The sequence below is a fragment of the Equus przewalskii genome, chromosome 27 (assembly GCF_037783145.1).
Source record: "Equus przewalskii isolate Varuska chromosome 27, EquPr2, whole genome shotgun sequence".
NCBI classification, from domain to species: Eukaryota; Metazoa; Chordata; class Mammalia; order Perissodactyla; family Equidae; genus Equus; species Equus przewalskii.
Window position 1 is genome coordinate 29,007,904 of NC_091857.1, and position 27,957 is coordinate 29,035,860.

The 27,957-nt window shown below is 46.6% G+C and overlaps 1 protein-coding gene across 6 annotated transcripts; it reads left to right on the forward strand.

Moving 5' to 3' along the window:
• On the forward strand, positions 1-27,923 carry MRAP (melanocortin 2 receptor accessory protein). Of its 6 annotated transcripts, none has more exons than XM_070597776.1 (5): positions 1-273; positions 681-778; positions 1,453-1,589; positions 24,905-25,004; positions 27,293-27,923. In XM_070597776.1, exons 3-5 carry the CDS (start codon positions 1,484-1,486, stop codon positions 27,561-27,563), a joined length of 477 nt encoding a protein of 158 aa, XP_070453877.1. In that variant the 5' UTR covers positions 1-273; positions 681-778; positions 1,453-1,483; the 3' UTR covers positions 27,564-27,923. The 6 variants fall into 6 exon arrangements, with proteins under 6 accessions (XP_070453877.1, XP_070453875.1, XP_070453879.1 ...); XM_070597774.1 differs by having other exon boundaries at positions 21-273; positions 681-872; XM_070597778.1 differs by lacking the exons at positions 1-273; positions 681-778 and adding an exon at positions 844-1,072.
• Positions 27,924-27,957: the final 34 nt, after the last annotated feature.

Genomic DNA, 27,957 nt, shown 5'->3' on the forward strand with positions numbered 1-27,957 from the left:
GATGTTAACCTTGACCACTTGTTTAAGATGGCGTCTGCTGGGTTTCTTCATTGTAAGGTTACTGTTTTCCTCTGAGTAACTAAAAAACAACTTAGCGGAGATGCTTTTTAAACTATGCAAATATTGTTAAGATTAAGTCATCTGTCCAGGGCCACACTGCTGGTCAGAGGCAGAGCCAGGATTTGAAGTAGGCAGTCGCTCCAGAATCCGTGCTCGTGTCCCCCATGCTCTACCTCCCCAGTGACACATACAGCAATATCTGGAAGTACACAGGTATGTGCAGAGTGTGTGGCGTGTCTTTGCAAGCGGGCCTTTTAACCCTTCACTTTGGAAACCTAAGAGCTCATTCTTCCCTTGCTAATCAACTGAACGGCCTCAGTTCAGTTCAAGGGGAGCAGTCCCCGCAGAATGCCTCAGGCACAGCAGCCTGGGTGCACAGGATCAAATCCAGCAGAGGGCCTTAAGTTATCTGGGTTGGCTGTCTACACTATCAATGCCCAGCTTTACTCCGGCCGGTTAGACCTGAATCAAGAACGCTGGAAAGTTAGTATATTGGAGGGGAAGGGCCCATAATTCTGTGTATTTTGACTTCCCTAACTAATTCTCAAAGGCTAAATTCTAGGGTTCCTCTCACATTTAGTCCTGCTCATTACAAATATTTGGAATGTTTCTCTTGATAGGATCTGTGGATCTTAGAAGAGTGGGTGTATCACTTGGAGTCAGGCCATACAGAAACCCAGAAGAATCCTCGTCACACTTGTCGTCATCCAAGCGCTGAGTGAGCCCTGGGGCCCAATTTCCCAAGAGCTCAATCCATTTGGGATGTTGGCCTGGGCAAACAGCCTCTTCAGTCGGAACAAATGCACCAACTGGTTGGTTCTTGGGGGCTTAGATAAAACCTGGGAGGTGTGCTCAATTGGGGCAGGGGTGTTCTTTTCGTTTAATTAATTGACTATGTGTACTTGAGAGAGGTTACAAGTTCAGGGCCAACATCACTCAACTTCTGCCCTCAGATGTTGAACCTAAGCCAGTGACTTGCCGGTTGCTTAATAGCATCAAGTATTGCCTTAATGTAAGTCAAGGGCACCACCAGCCTTTCGTTTTGGTTTTATTAACTCTTTAGGTATTTACGACCCAAAGGGGTTGTCCTTTCCAGCCCTGTCTGGCATCTTGTCTTTCAAGGGGCCCCAGGTATGTGTTTCCTGTCCTTGGCAGAGGGACAAATCTAGAGCTGTGCTAGACGCATGGTCTCCCGCCCTGCAGCTCTGTTTGTTTTGGAGTTTCTTCAAGGAGGGGCGGGATGGAGAGCTCTGCTTGCATAGTGAAGCTGTCAGGCCCACCCCCGACCTTTCTCCCAGTCCACGGCTCTGATAAGTGGGCAGGCCTTGAGCCTGGAGACCCACAGACACACTGGATGGTTTTACAGAAATCAGTGAGGCCGTCTCCTCGTAGGGCTCCGAGGAGCTCCAGATGCGCTGCAGACATGGCCAACCAGACCAACACCTCCGCCCCATTCTACAGCTACGAATATTACCTGGACTACCTGGACCTCATTCCCGTGGATGAGAGGAAGCTGAAAGCCAACAAGCGTAAGTCCTCAACTGGGGAAGCCACTAGGCAGAGGCTGGGGGTTGTTGGCTCAGACGACTCTTTCTCCATTCACTTATTAACTCCAACAGATGTCCCGGGTAAGCGGGAACGTGACCCCGCACTCAGAGATAAAAGTGAACGGGGGCAAAATAGCTTCTGTTATCTTCTGTCATGAGTTCGGAATGAACCTCCTAAGAAACTAAGACATTTTGGGAGCAGAATATGCTTTTAAGATAGCTTTCTTGATAGAATTTGATTTATCTGGAGTTCCAATAAGCTAGATGAGTTTCTTCAAATTGTAGATTTTGAGTTTTCTGTTGTCTGGAGGCAGATCTGGGAGAGAGTTATTTTGCCCCTTCTCTAAGATGTATGATTTACTAATTTCTATTAAAATACCAACAGATGTTTCTCCTTCATGGTCTTGGAAAGGACAATAAGAATGAGTTAATATCCTTTTGCCCATCTTCCTTCCAGTCTTTATCTCTTGAGTAACTTGGCACTTTGTGATCAGTCTTCTCTGATTATCCCACCTACTCAGTCAAGAGAACAAGTTAGCTGAAGAAAGGAGCATGGAAAACAAAAATAAAGTCTTAGCCCTGGGAACCCACCCTCTGCCCTTCCCGAAGTCTCTGGTTCCTTGGGTCTTTCACTACAATCGCATGATACAGCTGTTAAAAAGTAAATGCAGGGGCCAGCCTGGTGGTGTAGTGGTTACATTTGTGTGCTCCGCTTTGGCACCCCAGGTTTGCAGGTTCAGATCCCAGGCACGGACCTGAACACCACTCATCAAGCCATGTTGTTGTGGTGCCCCACACACAAAATAAGGTAAGATTGGCACAGATGTTAGCTCAGGGACAATCTTCCTCACCAAAAAAAAGGTAAATGCAGTCTCTAAAAGGAACGGGATGCTTTTTTTTTTAAAGATTGGCCCTTAGCTAACATCTGTTGCCAATCTTTTTTCTTCCTTCTTCTTCTCCCCAAAGCCCCCCAGTACATAGTTGTATATTCTAGTTGTAGGTCCTTCTGACTGTGCTGTGTGGGATGCCGCCTCAGCATGGCTTGATGAGTGGTGCTAGGTCTGCGCCTAGGATCCGAACCAGCGAAACCCTGGGCTGCCAAAGTGGAGCGCACGAACTTAACCACTCGGCCACAGGGCAGGCCCCAGAATGCTTTTTGTATGAAAAAAAAGAGTCTGTTACACACCAGCTCAAAACTGAAATCCATTCGGATGTCACTATTTAATAAAAAGAGGCAGGTCCCTGGCAGAGCCCTAGTCATCTGGAATGTCTTGTTGGGAAGGGTTCCTGTTTCCAGTTTCATTTATAAGTTCTGGAAGTCAAGTACAGGTACCCATCCTTGTGTACTGAGGACTTACTATGTCCCAGCAATGGACTAAAACTTTTGGGGGGGACGATAGGTTTGATGTGTGTTTTCTGATGTAAAGAATAGAATTATGAAATTATCATGCAGATTTTTGCGCGTCACTCACCATAAGGAGGACATATAGGAATAGGGAGAAAGTGCAGAGTTGAAATAAAAGCCCACTCATATATTATCAAAAGTTCAGAACTTTAGGATACATATAGATCTGGACAAAATGTGGGTTTGCATTCAGGAAAGTCTTTTTTTGATTAACAAGAATTAAATAAAATTCTGGGTCAGCTTCAGACACTCCCATCCTTTCGTGTGACAGACATCTCCCTCCGTCGCCACGTGGGCTTCAGATCTTCTCCCCCTGCTTTGGGTCAGGGAGCTGCTTGCGCTTTTATTTTTTTTTATTTTTTTTTTTTTTTTATTTTTTATTTTTTTTTACCATTTGTTTTTTTTTTTTTTTTTTTTTTTTTTATTAATGTTATGATAGATTACAACCTTGTGAGATTTCAGTTGTACATTTTTGTTAGTCATGTTGTGGGTACACCACTTCCCCCTCCGTACCCTCCCCCCACCCCCCCTTTTCCCTGGTAACCACCGATCAGATCTCCTTATCAATATGCTAATTTCCACCTATGAGTGGAGTCATATAGAGTTCGTCTTTCTCTGACTGACTTATTTCGCTTAACATAATGCCCTCGAGGTCCATCCACATTGTTGTGAATGGGCCAATTTCGTCTTTTTTTATGGCTGAGTAGTATTCCATTGTGTATATATACCACATCTTCTTTATCCAATCATCAGTTTCTGGGCATGTAGGCTGGTTCCACGTCTTGGCTATTGTAAATAATGCTGCGATGAACATAGGGGTGCAACGGACTCTTGAGATATCTGATATCAGGTTCTTAGGATAGATACCCAGTAATGGGATGGCTGGGTCATAGGGTATTTCTATTTTTAACTTTTTGAGAAATCTCCATACTGTTTTCCATAGTGGCTGTACCAGTTTGCATTCCCACCAACAGTGTATGAGGGTTCCTCTTTCTCCACAACCTCTCCAACATTTGTTGTTCTTGGTTTTGGATGTTTTTGCCAATCTAACGGGGGTAAGGTGATATCTTAGTGTAGTTTTGATTTGCATTTCCCTGATGATTAGCGATGATGAACATCTTTTCATGTGTCTATTGGCCATATTCATATCTTCTTTTGAGAAATGTCTGTTCATGTCCTCTGCCCATTTTTTGATCGGGTTGTTTGTTTTTTTGTTGTTAAGCCGTGTGAGTTCTTTGTATATTATGGAGATTAACCCTTTGTCGGATAAGTGGCTTGTAAATATTTTTTCCCAATTAGTGAGCTGTTTTTTTGTTTCAATCCTGTTTTCCCTTGCCTTGAAGAAGCTCTTGAGTCTGATGAAGTCCCATTTGTTTATTCTTTCTATTGTTTCCCTCAACTGAGGAGTTACAGTGTCCGAAAAGATTCTTTTGAAACTGATGTCAAAGAGTGTACTGCCTATATTCTCTTCCAAAAGACTTATTGTCTCAGGCCTAATCTTTAGGTCTTTGATCCATTTTGAGTTTATTTTGGTGTGTGGTGAAAAAGAATGGTCAATTTTCAATCTTTTGCATGTGGCTGTCCAGTTTTCCCAGCACCATTTGTTGAAGAGACTTTCTTTTCTCCATTGTAGGCCCTCTGCTCCTTTGTCGAAGATTAGCTGTCCATAGATGTGTGGTTTTATCTCTGGGCTTTCAATTCTGTTCCATTGATCTGTGGACCTGTTTTTGTACCAGTACCATGCTGTTTTGATCACTGTAGCTTTGTAGTATGTTTTGAAATCGGGGATTGTGATTCCGCCGGCTTTGTTTTTCTTGCTCAGGATTGCTTTAGCAATTCGCGGTCTTTTGTTGCCCCATATGAATTTTAGGATTGTTTGTTCAATTTCTGTGAAGAATGTTCTTGGGATTCTGATTGGGATAGCATTGAATCTGTATATTGCTTTAGGTAGTATGGACATTTTAACTATGTTTATTCTTCCAATCCATGTGCAAGGGATGTCTTTCCATCTCTTTATGTCATCGCCTATTTCTTTCAAGAGAGTCTTGTAGTTTTCATTGTATAGATCCTTCACTTCCTTGGTTAAGTTTATCCCAAGGTATTTTATTCTTTTCGTTGCGATTGTGAATGGGATAGAGTTCTTGAGTTCTTTTTCTGTTAGTTTATTGTTAGTGTATAGAAATGCTACTGATTTATGCACGTTAATTTTATACCCTGCTACTTTGCTGTAGTTGTTGATTATTTCTAATAGTTTTTCTGTGGATTCTTTGGGGTTTTCTATGTATAAGATCATGTCGTCTGCAAACAACGAGAGTTTTACTTCTTCGTTACCTATTTGGATTCCTTTTATTTCTTTTTCCTGCCGAATTGCTCTGGCCAGCACCTCCAGAACTATGTTGAATAGGAGTGGTGAAAGTGGGCACCCTTGTCTTGTTCCTGTCCTCAGAGGGATGGCTTTCAGCTTTTGTCCATTGAGTATGATGTTGGCTGTGGGTCTATCATATATGGCCTTTATTATGTTGAGGTACTTTCCTTCTATACCCATTTTACTGAGGGTTTTTATCATAAATGGGTGTTGGATCTTGTCGAATGCTTTCTCTGCATCTATTGAGATGATCATGTGGTTTTTGGTTTTCATTTTGTTGATGTAGTGTATCACGTTGATTGACTTGCGGATGTTGAACCATCCCTGTGTCCCTGGTATAAATCCCACTTGATCATGGTGTATAATCTTTTTGATGTATTGCTGTAATCGGTTAGCCAAAATTTTGTTGAGGATTTTTGCATCTATGTTCATCAGTGATATCGGCCTGTAGTTCTCCTTCTTTGTGTTGTCCTTGTCAGGTTTGGGGATCAGAGTGATGTTGGCTTCATAGAATGTGTTAGGGAGTTCTCCATCTTTCTCAATTTTCTGGAACAGTTTGAGGAGAATAGGTATTAAGTCTTCTTTGAATGTTTGGTAGAATTCTCCAGAGAAGCCGTCTGGTCCTGGACTCTTATTTTTGGGGAGGTTTTTGATTACCGTTTCTATTTCCTTACTTGTGATTGGTCTATTCAGATTCTCCATTTCTTCCTGATTCAGTTTGGGGAGATTGTAGGAGTCTAGGAATTTGTCCATTTCTTCCAGGTTGTTCAATTTGTTGGCATATAGTTTTTCATAGTATTCTCTTATGATCTCTTGTATTTCATTGGTATCTGTTGTGATTTCTCCTCTGTCATTCCTGATTTTATTAATTTGCGATTTCTCTCTTCTTTTCTTGGTGAGTCTGGCTAGGGGTTTGTCAATTTTGTTAATTCTTTCGAAGAACCAACTCTTTGTTTCATTGATCCTTTCTATTGTCTTTTTTGTTTCAATATCGTTTATTTCTGCTCTTATTTTTATTATTTCCCTCCTTCTACTGACTCTGGGCCTTGTTTGTTCTTCTTTTTCTAGTTCTGTTAGGTGTCGTTTGAGGTTGCTTACGTGAGCTTTTTCTTGTTTAGTGAGGTGAGCCTGTATTGCGATGAATTTCCCTCTTAGGACTGCTTTTGCTGCATCCCAAATGATTTGGTATGTCGTGTTCTCATTTTCATTTGTCTCCAGATAATATTTGATTTCTTCTTTAATTTCTTCAATGATCCATTGTTTGTTGAGAAGCGTGTTGTTTAGTCTCCACATTTTTGCACCTTTCTCTGCTTTTTTCTTGTAGTTGATTTCTAGTTTAATAGCGTTATGATCAGAAAAGATGCTTGATATTATTTCAACTCTCTTGTATTTATTGATGTTTGCTTTGGTTCCCAAAATATGGTCAATCCTTGAGAATGTTCCATGTGCACTTGAGAAGAATGTGTAACCTGCTGTTTTTGGATGAAGTGTTCTATATATATCTATTAAGTCCATCTGGTCTAATTTTTCATTTAATTCTATTATTTCCTTGTTGATTTTCTGTCTGGATGTTCTGTCCATTGGTGTTAATGGTGTGTTGAGGTCCCCTACTATTATTGTATTGTTGTTGATGTCTTCTTTTAGTTCTATTAAGAGTTGCTTTACAAATTTTGGTGCTCCTGTGTTGGGTGCGTATATATTTATAAGTGTTATGTCTTCTTGGTGGAGAGTCCCTTTTATCATTATATACTGTCCCTCTTTGTCTTTCTTTATCTGTTTTGCTTTGAAATCTACCTTGTCTGATATTAGTATAGCGACACCTGCTTTCTTTTGTTCATTATTAGCTTGGAGTATTGTTCTCCATCCCTTCACTCTGAGTCTGTGTTTGTCCTTGGGGCTGAGGTGTGTTTCCTGGAGGCAGCATATTGTTGGATCTTGTTCTTTGATCCATCCTGCCACTCTGTGTCTTTTGATTGGGGAGTTCAGTCCATTTACATTTAGAGTGATTATTGAGACGTGGGGACCTACCACTACCATTTTGTGTCTTGTTTTCCGGTTTTCTTCAGTTTCCTTTGTTTCTCGTCCCATGGTTTAATCTGTTCTGATGTAGAGCTGCTACTCTCTGTTGTTGTCCTTCTACTTATCTCCTCTGCTCTTGGTTTTGTAGCCCCTTTCCTTTTTTGGATTTTTCAGGAATGAGGGTTTTCCTGAGGATTTCCTGAAGAGGAGGTTTTGTGGCAATGAACTCCCTTAATTTTTGTTTATCTGGGAAAGTTTTTATTTCTCCATCGTATTTGAAGGATATTTTCGCTGGGTAGAGAATTCTCGGCTGTAGGTTTTTGTCCTTCAGATTTTTGAATATATCATTCCACTCTCTTCTAGCCTGTAAAGTTTCTGCTGAGAAATCTGCTGATAGCCTGATGGGGGTTCCTTTGTAGGTTAGTTTCTTTTGCCTGGCTGTCCTTAATATTTTCTCCTTGTCATTGACTTTTGCTAGCTTCACTACTATATGCCGTGGAGTTGGTCTTCTTGCATTGATAAAGTTTGGAGATCTATTGGCTTCTGTCACCTGAAGATCCATCTCCCTCACCAGATTTGGGAAGTTCTCAGCCATTATTTCTTTGAATAGGTTTTCTGCCCCTTTCTCCTTCTCTTCTCCCTCTGGTATACCTATAATCCTTACGTTGCATCTCCTAATTGTGTCTGATAATTCTCGGAGAGTTTCTTCATTTCTTTTAAGTCTTGCTTCTCTCTCCTCCTCTGCCTGCAACAATTCTATATTGCCATCTTCCAAATTGCTAATTCTTTCCTCCATATTATCGGCCCTACTGTTCAGAGCATCTAGATTTTTCTTAATCTCCTCTATTGTGTTCTTCATTTCCAATATTTCTGTTTGGTTCTTCTTTATCGTATCAAACTCTTTTGTGACATAGCTCCTGAACTCGTTGAGTTGTCGGTCAGAATTCTCTCTTAACTCAGTGAGTATTTTAATGATGGCTGTTTTGAAGTCATCATCATTTAGGTTATATATCTCATTTTCTTTGGGATTGTTTTCTGTGTATTTGTTACTTTCTTTCTGTTCTGGAGATTTAATGTATTTTTTCATATTGCTTGATGATGTTGATTTGTGCCTCCGCATGGAGATAGAGTTTAGTTGCTCCTTTCACTTGTTTCAGCTGCTGCGGTGGGGGGAGCAGCTGTTTATACTTCACCAACCAGGAACCCTGTCCGTAGTTGCTAACTGGGCCTGGGCCCCTCTTCGTAGCCACAGTGGCCCTTTGGATTCCCTCCTCTGCCGTGGGGGCCGTCACGGGGGGCTTCAGGCTGCAGGGGCCTACTGTTGTTGCCCACCTAGATGCGCTCTCTCCTTGGGGTCTGCAACGGTGTTATGGGCTTTTCCAGCGGCCAGGGGTGGGATCACTTATATTTGTCGCTCCGTTGCTGTCGGCACCCACCAAATCTCACTTGTCCTCTATGGGTCGCAGGAGAGCTATTGGCATCTTCTACAGTCTGTGGTTAGTACACCTAGCTATGCTGCTTTTGCCCTGGGGTCTTCCAGCCTTGTGGCTGGCGGCTGGGTGCCTTCTACTGGTGCTGTGCAGAGGCTTTCCCTAAGGCTTCTGTGAGCCTGTAGGGTTTCCCCCTAGGCTACTAAGCTGGGTCTCTGGAACTCTCTCCAGCCCCAGTCCTCTCCGAGATCTCCGGCAATCCCTAGCCTCACCGGGTGGGCCACGGCAGCTGGGGGTCGCCCCGTCCTCTGGGCTTCTCTCCGGGCCTCTGCCGGGAGCTCTGAATGCTCAGCGTGGCCCCTCTGCTACCGGCAGACAGAGAGTTTTGTCTGCTGCCTGGCGGAGCTCCGGCGCTTCCCCTCCGGGTCGCCGGACCCGCCTTTGAAAGTTCCCCCGCCCCGGTCCTCTCCGAGATCTCCGGCAATCCCTAGTCCCGCGGGGCGGGCAACGGCAGCTGGGGGTCGCCCCGCCCTCTGGGCTTCTCTCCGGGCCTCTGCCGGGAGCCCTGAGTGCTCAGCGTGGCCCCTCTGCTACCGGCAGACAGAGAGTTTTGTCTGCTGCCTGGCGGAGCTCCGGCGCTTCCCCACCGGGTCGCCGGATGCGCCTTTGAAAGTTCCCCCGCCCCGGTCCTCTCCGAGATCTCCGGCAATCCCTAGTCCCCCGGGGCGGGCAACGGCAGCTGGGGGTCGCCCCGCCCTCTGGGCTTCTCTCCGGGCCTCTGCCGGGAGCCCTGAGTGCTCAGCGTGGCCCCTCTGCTACCGGCAGACAGAGAGTTTTGTCTGCTGCCTGGCGGAGCTCCGGCGCTTCCCCACCGGGTCGCCGGATGTGCCTTTGAAAGTTCCCCCGCCCCGGTCCTCTCCGAGATCTCCGGCAATCCCTAGTCCCCCGGGGCGGGCGTCTCTCTGGGACCCTCCGGGCGCCCCGAGCACCAGGCTGGGTCTCCCCGCCAATGGCGGGGAGAGACTCTCCCCGCGGGCTCAGGTGTGCAACTCCAAAGTTTCCCTCTGCGTTTAGGAGTAATTGCAGGGGGTTTAAGTAGGGTTCTGGTCACCTGTTTCCACCGTCGCTCCTCTGTTGTGTTCTCGCTCCTGCCCTAGATGTGTGTGGATCCTCTGGGGGCGTCCGTTGGAAGAAAGCCGCTTGCGGGTACTAGGCTGCCCGTCGGGGTCGGAGAGTTTTCACCTATTTCCACATCCTCCCGGAGGAAAGTCCGTCCGCCTTCCGATGTATAGTCGCGTGGGTGTCTCAGACGTCCTGAGATGCTGTCTGGATATCCTTTGTCAAGCGATAAGTGTCCAAATAATTGTAGACTCGAAGGGCGAGAGACAAAGAGGACTACTCACGGCGCCATCTTGGAATCCACTCGCTTGCGCTTTTAGAATCTTAGAAGCCACAACCTCAACCTTCGGCCCCCCTCATCCACAAATAACTTCCATTTCTGGGAAAACTGTGTGATAATCCTGTAAGTTACGTTTGAGGTTTGAAAAGATGTTCCTTCTTGCAAACATGAACTAGAGTTGGAAATTTACAGCCTGGTGAGTGTAGAAATGAGGTCCAATACTAAACGAAGCTCCTCCCCAAACTCCCAAACCCAAGAAAGACCATCTCAGTGACGAAACTGTCGCCAGGGAGAGGCCAGTCGCTGGGCACCCCCGACACCATAGATATCAGGGGCTTTTCATACCCACAGGGAGAGGCCAGTTGCTGGGTCCCCGCTAGGAAGAATAAATATCTATTTGTATTTTCATAGAAATTATTTAAGTTATACATTTTAGGGGATGGACAAAATAATTCTCTCCAAATCTGCATACAGACAATGGAAAACACAAAATCTACAATTTGAAGAAATCCACTAAGCTTATTGGAATCTCAAACGAATAGATTAAACTACCAAGAAATCTATCTTAAAAGAATATTCTGTTTCACAAGTGTCTTAGTATTTTAGGAGTTAATTCCAAATTTATTACAGAGGTTATTATATACCATTTTATACACAAACCTTAGATATCAGGAGGTCTTTGATGTCCACAGAGAGAGGTGCTCCTTCTGGCCGCCTCTATTCCTGTTTGTATCCCAGGCTTTACGTCTTGTCTGAATTTAATTTCTGTTTTCTCTGAAGAAGAAGTTTGGTGCTGCCAAAAATCCCTCCCCCTACCAGGCTGTTTACACCCTGAATACACAGTTGTCTGTTTTTTTCTGGGGGACCAGCTGGGAGGCGATGCAGAAGCCGGGCACCTGGGCTCCTGAGCCAGGAGGCGGGAATTCACACCTGAGCTCTGCCAATGACTAGCTGTGTGACTTTGACCAAATAAGTTACTCAGACCAGGCCAGATTCAGGAGGAAGAAATTAGAACCCATCTTGCAATGGGAGAAGTGTTAAAAATTCAAGGCAGTCTTTAATTCCCCATAAATGAGAAAATGTGGCATACAGCAACACGAGCTTCACAGGAAAATGAAATGGGAGGAGTAGCTAGGGAGAGCTGAGACCCAAGGAAGGATTGAAACCGTGACTAGGGTCGTTGGTGAAGGCCCTCCCAAGGCAACCTGGGGGGAGGCCAGAGATCAAACCTTGAGGATGTTTTGAGAAGGAGCCTTCCAGGCAGCAGAGGCACCGAGGGCAGAGGATCTGAGCTAGGGGGATGCCTGGTGTATTCCAGGAACGACAGAGATTGCAATGACTATTTCCTTATATTTTTGGAAATTACTTGGAAATACCTTTTTGTCTCCTAAAATGGAAACCACTTTATTCTTTCCTAAGCCAATACAACCCATTGACCAACAAGAAAAAAATCAATAGAAATATGGGCAAAGGATATGGAAACAGTAACAGAAAACTCAAATGGCCAGTGAATATGAGAAAATGCTCAGCTTCACAAGTAATCAGAGAAAGGCACTGGGACGCAACAACGAGATACCATTTCACACCCATCTGATTTGCAAACATGAAAAGATTGATATTCAAAATGTTGGGTAGGAAGTAGAGAAATTAGGACTGTCATATGCTGCTGATGGGATAAAAATTGGGTTCAATATTTTGGAGAATGACTTGGCAATGACCAGAAGAGTTACAGTTGCATAATTCAGATCTGCCTCCCAGGCTTCCACCTCGAGCAATGCTTGCACACGTCCACAAGGACACTTGTATTTCGATGTTCTCTGCAGCACTGTTTGTGATAGTCAGAAATTGGAAACGACAATCCATCAATCCATCAACAGGAGATGGACAAATTGTTGTTGTATTATTATAACCAATAATATTCAGTGGTTGCAATCCATGAACCAGATCTGCATGTGTCAATATGAATAAATTGCTAAAGAAGAATGAAGGTAAGAAGCCAGAGACAAAACTATACATCCAGTGGAATCAACTTATGTTAATTATTAATGATCATATTGATTATCATTACATCTGGTTAAACGGTAAATGAATTTATTATAATTAACTATATAATTAATTTGTAAACACAAAATACTTACGCTATATTGTTAATGGAGATGCGCGCATGGAAATATAATAGCATGCATCAATTTCAGGATTGTGGTTTTTCCCTGGAGGGGGGCCATGGGACAGGAGAGGGTTCCAACCCTATCTATAATATTTCAATTCTGCTTTTTTAAAAAAGGATCTGAAGCAAATATGACAACATGTTTGATGGATGCATAGGTTTTATCATATTTTGCTGTATATTTTTCTATATGTGTCTGGAACATTTCATAATTCAATGTTTTGATGTATTTTTTAAAAGTTGATATACCCTTTAGTAAAAGATTCAGACATAAATTACTTAAAAGAAATCGGTGTTACCATTTCAGTGCTTAGCCAACTAGGATTTTTCTGCATGCCTAAACCCATACGTGCATAGGTGCACACTCATGTGCGTGCACGTACACACAAACCTACATGCCCACACACAAGTGGACTGCTACCCTGTGTGCTGTTTGTAATAACTCCTGCCCGGCCCTCCTCAGGGGAAACTCAGAACTTCCCTGAGTCTCCTCCCTCCGCCCTGGGCCTGTCTGTGACTGTATTAGGCAGGACCCAGTGGGTGGGCAAGTGGCCATCCTCTCCAACAGAGGCATGAACTCAGCTGGGGAGGACAAGGACCCTGAGCTTGCTGGAAGTTGGGTTATCAGATGGTGAGAACAACTCTGTGCTCTGGGTGGTTTGATAAAAATTTAAACGTTTAGTTCATTTTGACAAAGACTCTCTTTTTTTTTTCCTACTGTGGGAAAATATACACAACATGAGATTTACCATTTTAAATGTACAGTTCAACAACCTTAAGTACATTCACATTGTCGTGTAACCATCACCACCATCCGTCTCCAGAACGTTTTCATTTTCCCAAACTGAAACTCTGTCCCCATTAAATACTAACTCCCCGTCCCCACCTCCCACGAACCCCTGGCACCGCCATTCTGCTTTCTGTCTCTCTGAAGTCGACTATTCTGGCTACCTGCTGTGCCCTGAGTGTTTGTGTCCCCCCCAAGATTCGTATGTTGGAACTCTAATCCCCAGTATGATGGTATTTGGAGGAGGGGCCTTTGGAAGGTGATTAGGGTTAGATGAGGTCATGAAAGTGGGGTCCTCGTGATGAGATTGGTGTTCTCATAAGAGACACAATACAGCTTGCTCTCTTTCTCTCCCTCCTCCATGTGAGGACATAACCAGAAAGAGCGGTCTCACCAGGAACCCAGTCCACCAGCACTTGATCTTGGACTTCTCAGGCCCCAGAACTCTGAGAAATAAATTTCTCTTATTTAAGCCACACAGTGTATGTATTTTGTTATAGCAGCCCCAACTGAGAGTCCCTCATATGAGTGAAATCATACACTATTTATCCTTTTGCAACTGGCTTATTTCACTTAGCATCGTGTCTTCAAGGTGACAAAGGCCCTCTTGAGGCAGGCCATTTTACCAGTTTACAGAGCCGTGAGGCAGGAAGAAATATATTTTAAACAATAAATTGTTTGCAGGTAGCCACTACGAGAAATATAACCTCGAGAACAACGGTCTCCTGACACCAAAAACATAAACAAGAGGAGATTCATTATAGCAACTGGCTTATACCGTTAGGGGGCCAGGAAGTCCCACCGTCCGCCATCTGCAAGCTGGAGGCCCGGGAAAGCTGGCGGTGTAATTCAATTTGAGCCCAATGGCCTGAGAAATAGGGGGCCACTGGTTTAAATCCTGGAGTCCGAAGGCCCGAGTACCAGGAGCTCCAATGTCTGAGGGTAGACAAAGATGGATGTCATAGTTAAAGAAGAGAGGGCAAGAATTCGCCTTTTCCTTGGCTTGTTGTTCCATCCTGCCCCCAATGGATTAGCTGATGCCCACCCTCAGTGGTGAGGGCGCATCTGCTTTACTCTGTCTGCTGAATCCAATGCTAATCTCTTCCAGAAACACCCTCACAGACATGGCAGAAATAGTGTTTCACCAGCTGCCCGGGCATCCCTTAGCCCAATCAACTTGACTCATAAAATTAACCATCACAGTGGTGTAAACCAAAAAACTTGGTCATCAGTTGAGGACTAGGAGTGGTGGCGGAGGGGGCATCGGAGCCCCTGAGGCAGGAGCAACAGCCATAGCAGGCTATGCAGAGAGTGGTCACAAGAGTGATGAATGTGTGCACAGGTGAACTGGCGCGGGAGTCCAGCGTGGGGCGTCTGCTTGTTATTTTGTCATGATGCCGTCATGTTGCCCCCCAGGGCATCTCCTGTCTAGAGGAGTTCCTCATCCACCAGCATCTCCCCCTTTTCGCTGCCTTGCTCAGTCCTGTATAAGGACACATGGAGCTGCAGCCCCGCTGCCTTCTTGGACCATCAGCTAAGGACTCTCCACCTGTGGTTGCCAAACTTCTCAAAGGCATGGCCACTTTCGCCCTCTGCTTTCCCAGTCACGGCTTCCCCGAAATTAGGCTTCTGCATTCACCGCGGGATGAAAACGCCTCTTCAGAAAACAGCAACCTGCATGCTCACCTCCTTCTTCCCCCTTGTTTCTGTGTCTCTCCACCTTCACTTCCATCTCTCTCAACCTCTTTCTTCTTCCCCTTTGCACTCTCCTTAGGCCAACCAACTTGCTAGGTTTGCCCAGGACTGTCCCATGGATGCATCTTCAGGAACTCAGGCCTATCGGATGGTCACCCTAATTCTCCTCTTCTTCCTCAAGGCCCACAGACATAGGACCAGGGCTGCCACTAACACATATCATAGAGAAAATTAGAAAAGCATTACTCCTCTGCACACACAGCTAATCACAACCCATTCAAGTGGGTCCCTTGAGCAGTGCGCGACCTGTGCAATTCTTTACAGCCTCACTGTATAAGAGTGACTCCAGGCACAACCACATGCCATTTGCTCATTTCCATGTCCCTGCCCTCCCCAGAAGGCCTAAGCTCCCTTTTTCCTCATGGTAGTCCCTCTGAAATTTGGCACTGTGAAGTTTGTTTTTCATTTTTCCTGATGAGAGCCGCTTCCACACCACACCAGAAACACACCATACATACCTTGTCCTACCTTCTGGCCTTTGCTCAGGTTTAATTCAACCATCCAAATTCTGTACTATCCATTATGGGCCAGATGTTGCCCTGGGACCCAGAGGTACAAAAGCAAAAAGACTAAATCCATGTCCTTGATTTTTTTCAAGAACTATTTTATTTTTTTACCATTATTATCTGTTTTATGATGAAGTATTTCCAAGTAGATTACAGGCATCATGACATTCCTCCACAAACTTTCTTAACAAATAAGAACATACCAGTCCATCGAAATATTTCAATACCCATTTCTTAGTATCGTCTACCTCCCAGTCTATATTCAACTTTCCCCCATTTCCCCAAAACGTGCTTATGAGCTACTTTGTCCAACCCACGTTGGTGTGCAGCATATGGTGATGTCCCTGAAGCCTCTTTGATTCTAGAAAGGGCCCTTTTTGTGGTAGATGACACTGACTTAAGGAAGAGATCAAGCAGGTTCCTCTGTCATATCCTCAACTGTCCAGTCAGGTGGCAGATACTGACCATTAATAAACTGTTGTTCGATTAACGGGGCTATGCTGGAGATTGCAGAAGTTGCCAGCAGAGCACAGAGAAGGACGCTCCTGGGGAGAAGAAAGAGGCAAGGAAGTCTTCACGAGGAAGATTCGGTTAAGCTGAGCCCAAAGAATTGACGGGACCCTGCCTGCTACACGGCAGGCTAGCACAGGGCAGAGAACGTGCTACTCCTGCGCATAAAGGGGGTGCTTCCGGGAAGGGGCACACGGAGCGTGTTTTGGGGAACAGTGACAGAGGCTGTGCTCCAGGCCACCCCAGGGCCAGATTCTTGCAGGCTGGCCTCAGAGGATTCCTGGAAGCAGTGGGGAGTCATTTCAAATTGTAAGCAAGGAAGAAACAAGGTCCAATTTGCTTGCTGAAAATATCCCTCTGGTGAATACATACATTTGAGAGTAGGGAGGGTATCGGTGACATCTGGGCGCAGATCATTCAGGCTGCTATAGCAAACTACCACAGATTGGGAGGCTCATAAACAAAAGAAATGTATTTCTCATGGTTCTGCAGGCTGAGAAGTGCCAAGATGAAGGCACCAGCACAGCCGTGTTTGGGAGAACGGCCTCTTCCTGGTTCATAGCTGGCACCTTCTCGCTGTGTCTTCACATAGCACAAGAGGCAGGGGACTCTCTCTGGCCTCTTTTTATCAGGGCAGTCACCCCATTCGTGAAGGCTCCATCCTTATGACCTCATCACCTCCCAAGGCCCCACCTCCTAATACCATCATATTGGGGGTTAGGATTTAACATGAATTTTGGGGGGGACACAAACTTTCAGACCACAGCACAGCCCAAGCTAATTATTACACCGGGGGTCTCTCCCTCAGCCCTGGGGCACCACACAGCCTTTACTTCTATCTTTTATCCAGTTAATAATTCTTCATATTTAACTTCCCTGTTTGATCTACTGTGTGGTTTCTATCTCCTGATCGGGCCCAGACCACTATCATGTCCTTCCAGTCTTTTTTCTCTGCATTTGCATAAACGTGCGGAACTGCAGCATTGGAAAGAGCGAGTTCACAGATCAGAAAGGCCCTTTCGTTTTTCTCCACCTGCTCCTGCAGACCTACTTAGTGGTGTGGCTCTTTGCCTGCCCCTGGGTAGCACTTTGAGCAGGCCCCGTGCTCATTCGTAAATCTCACAAACAGCCTGCCAGTCACTTTAGTGACCAAAGCAAATGTCTAATCCTATAAAATGTTAAAATTATTTCAAAACAAACCACCTTCGAACTTCACTCGAAGTTAGAACATCCTCTTTGCCTAGCGTGGGGGGCAGGGGTGCTTCTCTTTTCCCTGCTCTGCCAGCTCCTTTCTCCCTAGCCACCTGTCCCATCCTGGTTTGTGACACAACTTCATTGGAGCACGAGGGAAGGAAAGAGGTGAGGGGCAGGAAGGACGGTGCTTGGCTGGCCCCGGTCTGGGCAGGTGTGTCCTCTGCTGGGGAGAGCGAGTCCAGCTGGCTCCTTCTATTCTGGTGGGGAGCTTTGCAAGGTACCCCACTGGAGTGGATCCTCTCTCCTGCTGGCCTCATAGGACAGCCCCCAGCACCATGTTCTCAGAGGCCAGCCCTCACACGGGCTGGCTCAGTTGGAGGCCCACGTCCCCTCCAGGCCGTGCTTGTGCGCACGGTCCTTTTAGGCCAGGTCCAGGCTGGCTCGACTGAGCCTGTACCCTCCCCTGATGCCCTCGGCTGGGCCTTTGACAACACACAGCGTTGCCCCCCAACAGCAGGGTGGCAGCCCCCTCTACTCTGCTGACAGTGACGGCGGGGTCTCTCACTCTCCAGCACATGTCAGACTCCAATCCACTGTGTCCCACCGACTGCAAGGGACACATACAGAGTTCCCTGAGCGGCCCCATTGACTAGAGAGGAGGCACCGACTATCCACTTTACACCGTGAGGGGCGTGGGGGACTCTGCACACTGCTGTCTCAAGAAAATTCTTTAGAGTTAAGCATCACCAAACTAGACTTTAAGTAGTCCACATCTGTCTTAGTCTACTCGGCTGCTGTAACAAACTATCATAGACCCGGGGGCTTAAACAGACATTTATTTCTCACAGTTCTGGAGGCTGGAAATCCAAGATCAAGGCAGCAGCAGATTGGCTGTCTGGTGAGGGCCCTCTCCCTGGCTTGTAGATGGCTGCCTTCTCTCTGTGTGTTCACATAGCCTTTCATCGGTGCATGAAAGTAGGTGGGGAGAGAGAGAGAGTGTGTGTCTTCCTCTTCTTATTAGGGCACTAATTCCGTTATGTGAGTTTCACCTTCAAGATTTCTTCTCAACCTAATTACCTCCCATGGGCCCCACCTCCAAATAGCATCACACTGGGCATTAGGGCTTCCACACACAAATCTGGGGGAAGACACAGACATCCGATCCATAGCAGCCCCTTGGTCTTAGATTTCAGCCAAAGCAAACAGAGAGAGTCCATTACAAACGTCCTGACTCCTATATATGTTTCAAATAGGACCTGGCTGTATATCCTGTTTTGTACTCTGCTTTTTGACTTCACAATGTTTTATTTTCCCACGTCATTAAATATTCTTTTCAACAACTTTGTGAATAGCTGCATGGTGTTCTAGAAATTAGTGTCTTTGAACACAAAGAATGTTTCCAGGATTTTGCTATTATAAGCAGAGGCCTTAGGAAAAGAACTTCCACTGCTGTGTGTCTAGTCAAGATGTCTTGCCTATTTTTGTCCTTAGTATTTAAATTCAAATAAGTTTACCCCCCAAAAATTTAAAAATGCATAAATGGAAATCTCCACTATCCACACTCTGTGCGACCATTACCACTGTGTCACTGTTGTTTTCTTCGATGATCAGCAAAAGGCAGTGGCAGGCGGCCTCAGGGATGCTCTGTTACATGGCTCCGAAGGTGGGGTAAGGTGAGCTCCTGTCCAGGTGGGGATGGAGCGAGGTCAGACCACAGACAGCGGGTGTCCTGCATTGCTGCCAAATGCGACCTTCTCTCAGGTCGCCAGTTCCTTTGGGTTGGGTCTCCTCCCCAGTCACAGGAGTCAGGAAGCAGCACGCCCTAGTTCTCAGCAGTGTTTCTGCACATCAAAGACAGAAGGATGCTGGGAATGATGCTCTGTGAGCCGGGAATGCTTTAGGGAGAGATGAAGTGGCAAAGCTCTCGCTCAGATCTTCTCACTGGTGGGTCATCTGGGGCGGCTGGCTGAAATGTCTCAGGCCAGCCTGGGTTCAACTCTCAAGCCGAGTAGAGAAGGAGATAAAATAGAAAAATACCCAGGGCTCATGTGTTAACTTAACAAGCAGGAAGGATATTAAGATTTTTGTGTTCATGCCCGTACCCTGGAATGTATTCCATCATGGCTGGGCAGATAATTGGAAACATCTAGGGATTTATATAAATTTTTATGGAGCATTCAGTGCTGAGTGGAAGGCTGTGGGATGCCCTTTCCCAGGGACAGCTTGAAATCTGGTGTGATTTAGTTACAAGGACTCCACAAGGATTTTTACCATTGTGATTTTCAGACGTGGCTTCTGATTATTTCCTGGAAAGGTTCAGAATCTCCCTAACACTGTCAGAAAGGTGGAAAATGCAAATCTGTTTCCTGAGGCCCTGCCTGAACTGACTGTCTGTTTGATCTCCTCTCTGTCCTCTTTTCAGAGGCTGAGTTTAGGAGAAAACCAGTCCCATATTCCAACCTTACAGTGCAGTACAGATTATTCTAATCTCTTGGGTCTCCAGACACTGCTCTGGGAGCAGCAAGATGGACTGATTCCCCGTGGGGAGTGCCAGGCTTTCATGCTGTATTAATTATGTCTCGGGTCAATACATCTTCTGCCTTTAATTATGGGTTAGGAAGAATGTGTCAGAGCCCACATTGACTTCCGCTGATGTGCCGCCTCTGGCAGCTTCGATTATAAGAAGTCTGTCCATCTGTTGCCCCAACAGCTGGGAGAGGAAGAACAGAAACACACGACTAACCAATCTCTCTGAACACAACACAGAGAAGTCAGTGAAAAGATTGAACAAAAGCTCTACACACAACTCTTTCCTCTCGTTCAGAGTAATCAATTTCAGGTTACAACTTCAACCATGACCTCTAACTCTTCACAAACAGTCAGTCCCATGGGCATGACATAAACAGTGAAAGCGATTTCTAAACACAGATAGGAGAATGTTTACCTTGGAACAAATTCCCCACGAAAACAGCCCCACGGGAAGGCGCTACACTTGAATGATTCCATTATTGCTGAAAAACTGCTTGGCACTCTTCTTTTGGAGCTGACTTTGGTGACAATAGCACATCCTAGGAAACATACATGGTGATAAATTGATGTATTTTTTTAAAGTTTTGTTTTTTTAGTTTTAAAAATTGATGTCATAATAGTTTACAACATTGTGAAATTTCAGTTGTACATTATTGTCTGTCAGTCACCCTATATATGTGCCCCTTTACCCTTTATGCCCACCCCCTAGCCCCCTTCCCCTCTGGTAATCACTAATCTGTTCTCTTTGTCCATGTATTTGCTTATAAGTGATGTATACTCTTTGAGGGTAGATTTGCTTTTGGGAAATAGTTAAGAATCACCCAGAAACCAGTTGAGTGAATGAAATGGATGATTAAGCTAATTGATACCACCTGGGTGTCAAAAATAAAATATGATCTCATAAAGGAGCAAAATTGGTGTGTGTGTGTGTGTGTGTATGTGTGTCCTTGAAGGGAATTCCAAAAGAAGAATTCGTAAATGTTTATGAATGTTCGATAAATGTTTGGTCAATGTGCCTATTTTAGGAAAATTCATATGACTCTATGGTAGAGGGAGGGTGATTATTTTGAAGGTCAGCATTCATTTGGATTTTCAAGTTTTGGTATATTCATTTAATGGCAGTTCTTTTTACTGATTCAATAAAGAAAATTGGTTACAATTAGCAGAGTACCAGATGAACTAGAAGTTGATTTCTCTCTCATGGCCAAGTCTGCAGGACGGGTGGGGGGTCCTCTCCATGAAATCCTCAGGAACCAGCTTCATTCCAGCTCATTCTCTGCCATCTCTGGGACATGTCCCTCATTCTCTAGGCCTCGCTCTAGCCATCACACCCATGTTCTGGGCAGCAAAATGGAGGAAGGGAATAAAAAGAGACACAAGGTACTAGAACTCTAGCAGTCTCTGCAGGAAGACTCCTAGAAGTTGTCCTGTAGGCTCCACTCACATCTCACTGGCCAGAATCTTGTCACATGGCCATATCTAGCTGAAAGGGAAGCTGGGAAATGTAGTCTTTATTCCAGGCAGCCATGTACCCAGCTAAAGGCAGGAGTTCTATCACTAAGGAAGTGGCTGAGAGGGAACATTAGGATTGACAACTAGCAGTCTATGCCACAACTACCTTTACTCATATCTTACATTTCAGTGAGCTTAAAGGACGCAGTGATATCACTTGGCACTAAACCCTCTTAACAGAAATGATAATTTTAGTTCTATTTATATATCATTTCACATCCATTAAATGAGGAACTGTGCCATGTGCATTGTATATACATATTATTTTATTTAATCCACTTAACAGCCTATATGATTATCCCCATTTAACAGATGTGGAAACAGATTTAGAGGTGTGAAAATCCCAGATTGGGGGCTGGCCCTGTGGCCAAGTGGTTAAGTGCGTGTGCTCCGCTGCTGGCTGCCCAGTGTTTTGTTGGTTCGAATCCTGGGCATGGACATGGCACTGCTCATCAAACCACGCTGAGGCAGCATCTCACACACCACAACTAGAAGGACCCACAACGAGGAATATACGACTATGTACCGGGGGGCTTTGGGGAGAAAAAGGAAAAAAGTAAAATCTTTAAAAAAAAAAAAAAAAAAAAACCCAGATTGCCTGAGATCACATGGCTAGAAAATGGCCTAGTCAGAATTTGAACTCAAAACTTCCCCTAGGCACCTCCAGATCCTAGGCCCTTCCCGTTGCCATTGCTCCCCAAAAGGGAAGACTCTTGGAGTCAATCTTCTGCTAGGACTCTGAGACTCAAATATTAGCAGCATTTGGAGGAATGCTAAAACTGGGGTTTATCGGTTCTCACTCAGCAAAACTGAGGTGCCTCCTATGAGTAGGGAGTATTCCGATTGGAGTAGTTTGTCAATTCCAAGGTAGGTTGAGAAAACCACCCCTGCCCGGCCCCCCGACGTGAAGTGCAGCCCAACCAGTCCATCCAGAGCCTTCTTTTGTCAATCCACTGTGGATGCCCAATTTCCTTCATTCTGCCGGTGTGGACTTGGAAAGGAAGGAAGGACAGAGGGAGGAAAAAGGGGAGGGAAGGGGAAAGAAGGAAATGAGAGAGGGAAGGAGCAGGAAGGGAGGGGGAGTTATCTATGGCTGGACCGGTTTCATTGCCCAGCCTGGTGCTCCTCTTTGTAAAGACAAGCCCTCGGATGTTTAAATATTTCCGTCCGACACTGGGGAATGACAGCTCTTGCCCTTGGAACAAAATGTTCTCTCCAAGCACTTAGGCTGAACCTTCAGTGGGAAGAGGAAAAAGAAGCCTATTTTCTTGGCTGCCTTTTTCAACAGAACATGATGAAAGAGAATTTCGCACAGGAAATGGCTAGTGGCGATTGATCGCGTTTTTGGTCTACAAAATACAAACTTCCCTTCTCTGTAGACACTGTGTTCTGTGGAAGCTGTCATCTCATTCCCTGCTTGTATCTGAGGATAATGATCACAGGCTGCAGCAGACAAGTGTGAGCCCGGGAGAAGGGGAGGGGATGTCTCAACTGCTAAATTTTTAAAGATTTTATTTTTCCTTTTTCTCCCCAAAGCCCCCCAGTACATAGTTGTGTATTTTTAGTTGTGGGTCCTTCTAGCTGTGGCATGTGGGACGCCACCTCAGCATGGCCTGATGAGCAGTGCCATGTCTGTGCCCAGGATTCGAACCGGCGAAACCCTGGGCCGCCTAAGTGGAGTGCGCGAACTCAACCACTCGGCCACGGGGCCGGCCCCTTAACTGCTAAATTTTTGAAGCCATCACCGTAGAGGCCCTTACACAACTCATCTAGGCACTCAAGACCTCAGGCCCTGCGTTAGATTTATGAAGGAAAACAAGCATTAGTGTCTGAAGAAATCTCAAACACCCTTACAGAATAAAATTCCAAACCAAATTTTCTGAGAGCATATATACCATCATCCTCAGAGGGTCGTAAAATAAATCGTGACTCTGCGATGAAGTTGGGCTGACGCAGGTGTTGTAGAATAATGAACAGTGAGTGAGCAAGGGATGCTGAGAACGTCAGAAGCTTCTTTTAAACGTTTTTAGTCTTAGGACAGACAGTAACAACCTCCTTTCCTGCTTCCCAGGAGCCCATATGTCCCTTAAAGAGTTCAGTGCTCTAGGGCGCCACCATCCGTTTCTCAGCTCAGGGACAGGAAGGAGAGAGGATGTGAGAGCCAGCCTGGGGGTCTTTGTAGGCCTGGCCCCTCTGGAGGGTCAATGCCGAGTTGCTGATGGCGCCTTACAGGGTAGTAGGAGCTCTGATTCCTTTTGCAAGTTCTGCATCTTTTCCCTCTATCCTGTTTTTGATGCTGTCAGGGTCCAAGATCAACTCTGACAAGTCTTCAGTTTCTCCCTCTACCCTTCTTGGGTCATAGAGGGTAGAGGTGACACCCTTTACTCAAATACCATTATTTACCCCCAGGGCCTCCACCTCCATCTCTCTGTAGATGACTCACAAATCTTGAAGATCCTTTGTATACATGCATGCATGCATTCATTCATTCATTCGTTTACCCATTCATAAACATCTTTTTGTTTGAACAGAACACAACAGAAGGCAGGGTAGGGTGAGAGCAAAACGTGCTGCAGGAGTTCAGAGGAGGAGGTTGGGGGAGGAGAGTGCAGGCAAGGGCATCCAGGATTTCTGGAGTGCGGGGTTGACTCCCTCTGCATCTTAACAGCCCCTAGCAGATCCTGGCTCGTGTAGGTGCTTACTAAATACCTGTGGGATTACCATCCTTCAGGAGCCCCCTTTGGTCACATGTGTAGGTGTCCAGCGTATCCCGGTTTGGGGCATCTTGTCCCACAGTCATGAGCACCTCTGGGAGGAGATACTGGCAGACACTAATTATGTGCCTGGTGCTCTGTGCCCATAGCCATGGACAATCACCAAGAAAAACAACCGCATTGCAGCAGGTCCCTAGCAACTTGCCGAATGTTCCTGAACTGATGCTCTGGAGAAAGGCACCTCCTGACCTGCCAGGTTCTACCCAGGGCCCAGAAGAGTCTAGGCATGTTTCCTGGTTTCCCGAGGCACCTTCAGCCTCTGGCTGCAAATACAGCCATAGTGGTGGCTGCAAAGTGCTTTTCCATCCGGTCGTTTGCCCCCAGCTGGGCCTGTCCACCTGAAGGAGAAGGAGCCGCTCTTTCTGCCACACCGAGCAGGCTGCAGTTGCTGGAGTTCGTTAACAGCTCCGCAGCCAGAAGGGCCTCGCCTTCCATGGGGAGCACTCAAATGCTGTCATCTAGCGGACATCCTCCTGTGTCTCTAATTCTTGGGGTCTCTGAAGCTGCCCCTCATGGGGCTGGTCACCAAAGGCCCCGAAGCCCTCTCAGGGGAGAGGTGGCCGTGACACGAAGCTGCCCACAGCCCTTTCTCCTCCCTCCCAGGGAGTAAGAGAGGGCGGGCAGCAGCAGGAGCAGGTGCAAAAGTAAGTTCGTAGGGCGCCACCGAAGTCCGTGTACTGTTTTCCCTCAGCCATCACCCTAACTGACCCAGCAGCCAGTTGCCCTGATAGAAAGCCACTTCCCTGCTGCCCTGGTCCTTCCCAAGTTTCCTATTAATGGAAACAGCTTCTCAATGGTCACAGCTGAGAGGCTGGAGGAAGAGGGAACAGGTAGGGAACAGGTATACTCAGAAGCCTATTTCCACAGTGCTCGGGGCCCTTATTTCCCTGCTGTGGGCTTCGGGGACATCACACTGACGCTGAGATGCAGCTCTCCCTCCTGCAGATTCCATCGTCATCGTCTTCTGGGTGAGCCTGGCGGCCTTCGTGGTGCTTCTCTTCCTCATCCTGCTCTACATGTCCTGGTCGGGCTCCCCGCAGATGAGGTAAGTGAGGAGGGTGGGGATGGAGATCACTCACGTGGTTAAATAGTGAGGAACTGTGTGTCCACACAGCGGAATATTATTCAGCCATAAAAAGGAACAAAGCACTGATTCATGCCAACACATGGATGAACCTCAACAGCATGGTGCTGGGTGAAAGAAGCTAGACACAGAAGACCCTACACTGTGTGATTCCATTGATAAGAAATGTCTGGAACAGGCCAATCTCTAGAGACAGAAAGCAGATGAGAGGTTGCTACCGGGTGCTGGATTTCTTTCCCAGAGGATAAAAATATTCTAAGATAGATTGTGGTGATGGTTGCACAGTTCTGTGACTATATTGAAGAGCAGTGAATTTTTATACTTCAAATGGGCGAACTTCATTGTATGTAAAGTATCTCAATTAAGCTGTTAAAAAAAGTACAGTTGAAAGGACCCCATGTGTCAGTTAAGTCTTGCTAAATACCTCACCAGGAAAATGGGAGCCTAATTTAGTCATCTATGGCCACCATCTGGTATTGAGTGCCTACTGAGTGCCTTAGTGGTTAAATTGGATGTAAAATCTAGGAGCTCCGAGTGGTAATTAGAGCCTAGCTCGTTATATGTTAACTCTCTTGTGCTGGACAACTGGCCCACTGCATCCAATTTTCCTTTCTAGCTTAATCTGCCCCCATAGCTGTCCTAAAGACTGTTCTTACAAGGGACCCTATGTCACCTCTCTCCCTGCCATAGCTGACGGGACCAGGGCTGGGCAACTGACCCAATGAGGGCCTGTCCGGGGCTGGCCAATGTCCCTTGAAACATGTGACCTGGCCTCAGATGGCAGTGAAGCGTCCAGGAAGAAGACCGGGGCTGGACGCCATCGTGGAGCAAGAAGTCTAGGGCAGAGGAAACCACGAGTCAGCATAGGAGCTGGTAGCAGAGAGAGATGAGCAGGGCTATTTTGAGAGAGGAAAGGATGAGGAGCCTTGAAGACCTTGAAAGAACCAGAGAGGACAGCCCGTCCACCGACAGGGTCCCACTGCAGGTTCCCGTGAGGACCTGTGTGTCCGCGCATGTGCAGACACACTTGGATGGGCCTGTTTCTTCTACCCCTCCCCCACCTACCCTGCCCGTAGTGTCCCATCCAGCAGGTCGACCCTCCCCAGGTCATTTCTGGTTCCCTTTGCACACATGTGAGGCAGGGACCAGCTTTGGAGCAACGAAGAAATCTACTTTTTCCTTTCAGCTTTCAGAACTGACATTGAATTTAAGCAGGTTTTTTACCTCCAAGAGATACCTGGGGGATAAACTAATGAAATCGTCTTTCTTTTCTACTCTTCTGAGGTGACTTGGAACAAGGGACAGTTTGCAAGGATGGTCAGTTGTCCTCCTGGGGGAAAGTTGCTTAGTCCTGTGAGCACACAGGTGGCCATGGCTGAGGGGTCTTGCATGTTTTCTGGGCAAGAATTTCACAGGGCAACTTGATGACGTTGTTCGTCCTGACTGGCCTCCTGGCGCCCTAGAGAAAATGCTCTCCAGGCACTCTGTAAAGACTGTGGAATGCTCAGGGTAGCCAGATGGATCCCTGGTAGAACTTAGGAAAGAGAATGCTGAGTTCCGTGCTAAAAAAGAAAAAGGTTATGCTAGCATCGTCTGGAAGGGAGCTGAGCTCCCTCGGGCTCCCTTCCTGGCTGCTTCATTCACGTTAGAATGATAAGCACATGAACACTAGTTCTCCAGCTTAGACAGCTGTCACTACCCTGCCTCATTTCATCCTGATGAGACCTATGAGGCAATTATCATCCCATTTCATTGATGAAACTGAAGGCAGGCAGGACGTGGAGGGCTGGGCTCATGCCAGGGGGCTGTGTCCTCTGCCCCCCGCACCTCGAGTGCAGATGAGTCCATCCAGAGAGGAGGGATTTCCAGCTAAGATCCAAGTTGGCTGGATACGTGGATACCAGATGAGCCACTCGCAAACGCGTGGATGCAGGGAAGGTCCATCTGCCCCCCATCCCCCACCCCCCAACTGTAAGTGGACACACGAGGGAGAAGTGACCTCGGGGGGAAAGACCTCAGGTCTAGGTCACCATCAACACTTCCTCTTTTCTTCCATTTCTCCACAATGGCGACCTCTGCAAGCCGGGCTGCCCCTCCCCGGGGCCCTGCTCCCCTGGCAGAGGTGCTGGCGCTCTGTGGCTCCGTCCCTATGGGCTTTGGAGGCAGGAGGGAGCCACAGGGAAGCCCCCAGGAGGGGCGGTTCTCTGCTGGCTTTGATGCCTGCCTTCTTCCATCTGCTCTGTCCACAGGGACAACACCCAGCACCACCCAACATGTCCCTGGAGTCACAGCCTCAACCTCCCCTTCTGTGTCCGGAGGCACTCACCACACCACAGGGACCCTCGGGGGACCCGGCAAGCTCCACCGAGCTCGGCTGAGGAACCAGGCAGCAGAGCATCCGGCCGCGATCAGCAGCCGCAGGGAGAGAGCCCCTCTGCCTTGTCCCCCACAGCCCCCCAGGCCCACTGTGCCCTCCTCTGGGAACTGACCCCTGATGGGGACCCCCACCGCGTCAGCTGATGTCAGGAATGAGTCCAGCGAGCCTCCCCCTGGAGACTGAACCTCCGGACTGTAGAACCGACACCAGCAAACCACAGCCATTGCCGAGGGAACCAGGGAACTCAGACCAACCTGGACACGCACATGCGTTCAGAAAGCCCGTTCACACGTAGCAGGAAGCACAACCGGGTCAAGAGTGACTCTGCCAGGAGGCAGATAACATGCATTTATCCAAGGATGGCAACGCCTAACCACCCAGCATGGGAAAGTAGTCTCTGATATTGCTCATTTTATTTAGTGCACTTAAACTTGCTTATTTACTGCTTATGTTTGCTTTGGGAAGGGCAGAAAAATAAATATGTATGAACTAAATTTAAAAAATACTCACTTGCTAATCTTTACCGTGCCACTTTTC

Excerpts from the sequence above, each read along its gene's own strand:
- MRAP (XM_008509551.2), top strand. The coding sequence starts at position 1,301 with ATGGAGAGCTCTGCTTGCATAGTGAAGCTGTCAGGCCCACCCCCGACC. Across the intron at positions 1,590-24,904 it reads GAAGCTGAAAGCCAACAAGC|ATTCCATCGTCATCGTCTTC; the intron begins GTAAGTCCTCAA and ends TCCCTCCTGCAG. Across the intron at positions 25,005-27,292 it reads TCGGGCTCCCCGCAGATGAG|GGACAACACCCAGCACCACC; the intron begins GTAAGTGAGGAG and ends CTCTGTCCACAG.